Below are 6,318 nucleotides of genomic sequence, written 5' to 3'. Positions count from 1 at the left end.
TTGTATTTCTGTCACCATTTCGTCTTCAGTCGCCTGCTGTAGTTCACCAATCAATGTTTCATTGCTATGAATCTCGGTTACGATGGAAGCTGTCTGATCCCCGATGATTTCGGAAAAGAAGTTCAGACCCCCACAACCAAACATTCCACAAATGAATGACGGTCACAGACCCTCCAGTAAAGGAGATTACATGGACCAACAAGTTGACGATAACATGGACTAACAAGCTACAGTCGGATTGGATCAGGAAATATGGAGCTATTTTTCAAACCTTTATGAGCAGGATATTGTCTGGAAATGTCTAGGACATGCATACGATGCTCTCCGCAAAGTCTTCATCACTTCCCGTTACATCTGTTCAGAGATTATAGATGCCTTCATCAAAGAAGAAGAGATTCCAGATCCCTTCGACGATTGGAACAATATATGGATTGTCCCAACAATCCATATATTCTGTTAACATGACTTACAACGCAGGCCATTTTTGGAAAACTCCAGAGCAATATGAAACCAACACACTAAAGTAGCAATTGGGCAAATTTTTTTTAACTCCAACACAGTTGAACTGGAAGCAATCGTTCCAGTTGAAGCAATTGTTTCTCAATCGTTTCTCAAAAGCCTAGAGACCAGACCCTCCGTACGAAGGAAGCAAAGCTTTATCAGGATAAAGTATCATCAAAGTTTATCAATAAGTAGACGTAATGTGCAAGTGATAGGAATGCTCTTTATTCACATTTCAGTTGGGATTGGGATTCAGATGCAGCATAAGGAGTCCAGTCTGGTAATATCAAAACACTTCTCCGGCTGGATGTGACGTTGCTGCGTTTAGCGGATGATCTTGTAGACCTCTTCGCCAACATGTAGGACGCCCGTCTTCTTGACGGTGTGCAGCTGCCCGAACAGCGGAGCCTTTTTGTAGATGTGCTTCTCTGATGGCTTACACAGTCGATAGCTGTGGAAAGAATTTCTTGTCAGGCTACGCTGCACTATAAAAAGTCCGTTTTAAGGTTTTATAAACATTTTCTCTCAATTAAAAAAAACAAAACAAGGAGTGAGCAAGGAGTTGAAATGGGGCTTTATGCCCCTGGTAGGGTTACCCAAGACAGACAAGTCCTAGATGAGGGACCAGACAAAACGGAGCCTGAAGACCCCTTATGATGGATAAGAACTTTGGATTTGGTGTTCCCTCGCCCCGACGCAGGTCACCGAGGCCCCACTCTGGAGGTTGGGCACGATAACGAGCGCCTGGTGACTGGACTTTTACCGACGGAGCCCGGCCAGGCTCATCCTGAAGAGTAGACATGGGTGCCCCCTCCCATGGGCCCACTACCTGTGAGAGGGGCCAAAGGGGTCGGGTGCAGTGTGTGATGGGTGGTGGCTGAGGGTGGGGGCCCTGGCGGTCCGATCCTCGGTTGCAGAAGATGGCTCTTGGGACGTGGAATGTCACCTCTCTGGTGGGGAAGGAGCCGGAGCTAGTGTGTGAGGTTGAGATGTTCCGACTAGAAATAGTCGGCCTCACCTCGACGCATGGCTCTGGTTCTGGAACCAGCCTCCTTGAGAGGGGCTGGACATACTTCCACTCTGGAGTTGCCCACGGTGAGAGGCGTCAGGCAGGAGTGGGCATACTTGTTGCCCGCCATCTCGGCGCCTGTACGTTGGGGTTTACCCCGGTGAACAAGAGGGTAGCCTCCCTCTGCCTACAGGTGGGGGGACGGGTCCTGACTGTTGTTTGTGCTTACGGGCCAAACGACAGTTCAGATTACCCACCCTTCTTGGAGTCCTTGGAGGGGGTACTGGAGAGTGCCCCTCCTGGGGACTTCAACGGTCACGTGGGCAATGACATTGAGACCTGGAGGAGTGTGGTTGGGAGGAACAGCCCCCCCGATCTGAACTCAAGGGGTGTCCTGCCCCAAGTGGAGGAGTTTAAGTATCTCGGGATCTTGTTCATGAATGAGGGAGAAAAGGAGCGGGAGATCGACAGGCGGATCGGCGCAGCGTCTGCCGTCAAGCGGGCGTCGTGGTGAAGAGAGAGCTAAGCCAAAAAGCAAAGCTCTCCATTTACCGGTCGATCTACGTTCCCACCCCTCATCTATGAGCTTTGGGTCATGACCGAAAGTACGAGATCATGGATACAAGCGGCCGAAATGGGTTTTCTCCGTAGGGTGTCTGGGCTCTCCCTTAGAGATAGGGTGAGAAGCTCAGTCATCTGGGAAGGACTCAGAGTAAAGCTGCTGCTCCTTCACTTCGAGAGGAGCCAGGTGAGGTGGCTCGGGCATCTGGTCAGGATGCCTCCTGGACGCCTCCCTGGATTATTCTTGAAATCCACGAGCAGAATATTTTATTCTACAGATTTATTGTATTTCAAACACCATATGTTCAACACATAATGTGTATTTTACGGTGGCACTGAGGTACAAACCACTTTAACAAATTCAAAAACACAACAACATTAACGAGGCACTACAACATTAACAAAATGGAAAAGGTATGTCCCAGTTGGAGATCTGAGAAATCGCTGATTGGACAATAGGTATGAATACATATATACTGAGACCTACTTGCATCACCGCCATCTTGAAAGTGGCGGTGGAGAGAACGTGCTGCGTGGACTAGTTTCAACGGCGTTTCAGTACAAAGTGGACCCACTGCCTTTATCTTTCACAGGTAAGAATTAAAGATTATAACGTAAATTTACGAGCACAATTTCTTGACTTTGTGGCCAGTATTATGCATTTCTGTGGTGAAACAAACTTCTAAACAACCGAGAAATATTTCCTTTGTAACTAAATTGGCCCTGTTAATTACTCTATTTTCTTAGCTTAGCTAACTTTTTTTTAATAGTGTGTTGTTTTTCTAAAGAGGCCATGAGAAACCTGTAACGGGGTGTTTATTGTTGCCATGGTTACCTAGAAGTTCGCAAGACAAGTCGCTGTTGTCTGTGGCCAAACATGGTTACTTTAAGGTACGTCAGTTGTCTGTAAGATTTTTCTTATAATTGATGTAGATTAAAATAATTTGTTTGATATAACAGTGAACCTGAAGTGGACTGAAAGTACATTAATCCAGAGAGCAGAGCGGAGAGCGGCGGATTTCATCAGGACATCAGGTCATCATCAGGTCAGAGCTGCAGCTGTTTTTCTTCAGACTTCTGTTTCGAGGTTCAGAAGTCTGAAGTATTTAGCTGCTAAGTCAATGACCCCATATGATGAAGATATGTTTTTTTTTTGTTTTTTTTTCCTGAATGTGAATGAATCGGGGATTATTTTCTATTACACTATTAGATCATTTTTGTCATTCGCTTTAACCTGTGGCAAGCCAGATGTCTCAGAAGGCCCAGTCACTGAACTGGTCCCAGCTTGACCAGCAGACTGAACCCCTGCCTGTGCTCTGTGTTGCCAGTATAATATAAATACATTTTAATGTACTGTGCACTTTTTTTCCCCTTTCACTTTTTGTGTATTTTAAGTGAAACATCTCAATTTTAAGTATTAGGGTATTATGACAGTTTATGTAAAGAAATTAAAAATAATTTAATCTGTTAAGATTTTGTTCACACTGCTGTCTATAGCACAGTGGACATATTACACTGTAATAAATATTTTTGAAAGTAAAAATATGTAGCTAAAGTTTGACAACTATTATCAAAGTTTGTCTTTACAATAAAATGCCTAAAAATGTAAATGAAGTTATGTTTTTTTTATTTATATCTTGAAATAGCATATGCACATTGAATTATGGAATTGTGTTAATATGTTCATGAATACAGCACTGTAAATGTGTGTGTGTGTGTGTGCTCATCAATAAAAACAATTTATCAGAATCAGCTGTATCAAATGTAATTATTGCGCCCCAAAACAATTAAATAATCACATCAAAAAGTTCAAAACGTTGTCCTTTATTTTTTTTGTTTTCTTCATTCCTATACAGGGGCGCAACTGCATACTTTCTGAGGGGTATGAAACATGTCATTGCCCCCCCCAGCCCCACCCCAATGACATAAACTTGTACAACTCATTTTTAATTAAAGTAATAATAATAAATGCACATATATGTGAATAAACTGCTGCCTACAGGGCAATTAAAAAAGAATGAAACAAAAAACAGGACAATATTTCATCATTTAATACATAACTGAGACAAAGAGCCTCTTCTGTTAGCCTGTGTCTAGAACCGCCTTTGGGCTGCAGGTCTGAGGCTTTTTGTTAGCATGTTTTCTATCATTCTTACAGCTTGATAGGAAGCCTGATCCAAACTGGCAACCCACATTAATAAAATGGTGAAATAATATTGACCACAAAACACTGTATTTATAAAAGATATCAACATTCTTCCTACAAACGTTTTTAATGTTCTTTTCACAATATTTATTTATTTAGTATTACTGTACTTTCCGCACTATAAGGCGCACCTAAAAACCTTCAATTTTCTCAAAAGCCAACTGTGCGCCTTATAATCCGGTGCGCCTTACATATGGACCAATATTGAGCCACAGCAGGTCTCACAACTACGGTAAGCAGCCGCCGACTTCATTTTCCCCGTAGAAGAAGAAGTGCGCGGTGCACGCTGGGTTTTGTGTAAAGACCCCAAAATGGCTCCTATTAAGAGACACGCTGACGACGCAGAGTTTAAGCTCAAGGCGATCAGTGACGCAGTAGAACACGGGAACAGAGCAGCAGCCAGAGAATTTAACATGAACCAATCAATGGTGCGGAAGTGGATATATATTGTGATTGCACTAACGTTTGATTTACCGTAACAGTATCAGACTGTTTTTTTACATGTTTATTGAATCGAGGAAAAGTTCCCCTCCACTATATGTTACACCTTGCTGTTGTTAAAAGATAAACTGTGTCACGAAAATACCACGTCACTGATTTTACCTCGGGGAAAATAATAAAACAGCCGTTTATTCATTTTGGGAATGAACGGAGTTTTCAGAACGCTGGTTTGTAATCTATTAATAAAGTTTGACTGACCTATCTGACTGTTTTGTTGACATTCCCTTTAGCGCAGCTCCATCTAATGGATGCATAACGTAACCCCAGCCTCTACTGTAGCGTCTATTCTATGCGCCTCATAATGCGGTGCTCCTTATATATGAAAAAAGGTTTCAAATAGGCCATTCATTGAAGGTGCGCCTTATAGTGTGGTGCACCTTATAGTGCGGAAAATACGGTAATCTATTTGTATGATTTGTTCTTTAAATTACCATCTATATTATTTTTCGGTCTCAGGAAATGACTGAGGGATGAAGAGACTGATGTTTGGTTCTTTAGGTTCTGCGGTTCCATCACCTGATCCATTCTGTCTGAAGTCAAACCCACTGGGCGCCACTGAATATCGCCGGCACATTTTTTAAAGCCCCTATTAAACTTCACTGTGATTGTTTAGCCTGTGTCTTCCCACTACCGTCTGTATTTTTGCCAGAGGTTTTATTTCTAAGGACGGTGTTTTATCGGGTGGACATTTTAAAAAGACACTGGTTGATAGCAGCTCGCCGCGGCAGCGTAGTGTCCGTCTCTAGGTAACCGTAACGACAGCGACAGTTCGTGTGGGTTTATGGGGGCAGGGGTCCTATTTAGGTCCCGCAACGACAATTTAGCTGCCCTTAATATTTCCCGTGTTTTGGTCATTATTATTACACTTATTGTTGAGATGTGTGTGATAGGTGTACTCTAGAGTGGCTTTCGGCAGGGAAAATCATATTAATGTCAGCAGAGAGGGGAAAAAAACTATGTGGAAGGATCTAGAGCCACCTTGTGGCAAAGCTGCAGATTGCAACCAACTTTCCTTAATCTCCAAGTGTTGAACAGAAAAAAACCCACTAAACTAAAAGTAAAACTGTGTAACTGTTTCCTTTGGTTATTCCTGGCGACTCTCCTAGTGTGCAGCTATTAATAGCCTGCTGTTAGGAAACAAAACAAAAACAAAAGAATTAGCGCCTGTAAGAGCGAGCTGAATGTCAGCTGGCAGAGCTGCGATTAAAGCAAATCGATCACAGCGTGATTTTTTAAAAAAAGGAGCAGTATTGCAACGCTGCAAGGGTCAGCTTCTAATAAAAGCTGTTCCTGAAAACTCTCTTTGTAAATTATCACTAAAATCCCAGTTCATGTCCCACCCTCCAACATAAGGAGAGTGGGATTAAGTCCCATACTGCCACCACTCACAAGCTGTCAAGTGTTTAATCCTCAGAGCACAATCCAAACAACAAAACGCATCACTTTCTGTCCAGTCACCTTTTCAGAGTTTCCAGCGGCTCCTTCCTGCTCATCACACCCGTCTCTGGGTCAACTGTGGTCAAAATGCACCTGGAAACAA

The 6,318-nt window shown here is 43.0% G+C and overlaps 1 protein-coding gene across 2 annotated transcripts in view; it reads right to left on the bottom strand.

Annotated features, from left to right (window-relative positions):
- Positions 1 to 704: 704 nt before the first annotated feature.
- Positions 705 to 6,318, bottom strand: part of LOC102231802 (mitochondrial amidoxime-reducing component 1) — a 10,163-nt gene continuing 4,549 nt past the window's right edge. For both annotated transcript variants that reach the window (XM_023353180.1, XM_005811277.3), the window contains exons 6-7: positions 6,237 to 6,308; positions 705 to 952 (exon numbers count right to left, since the gene is read on the bottom strand). In XM_023353180.1, coding sequence (XP_023208948.1) covers positions 826 to 952; positions 6,237 to 6,308 — 199 coding nt within the window. In that variant the 3' untranslated portion in view covers positions 705 to 825. The remainder of the gene's footprint in view (positions 953 to 6,236; positions 6,309 to 6,318) is intronic.

This window comes from Xiphophorus maculatus, chromosome 19 (assembly GCF_002775205.1).
Source record: "Xiphophorus maculatus strain JP 163 A chromosome 19, X_maculatus-5.0-male, whole genome shotgun sequence".
NCBI classification, from domain to species: Eukaryota; Metazoa; Chordata; class Actinopteri; order Cyprinodontiformes; family Poeciliidae; genus Xiphophorus; species Xiphophorus maculatus.
The sequence above is the reverse complement of the archived record's forward strand: the minus strand, read 5'-3'. Positions and strand labels throughout refer to the sequence as shown.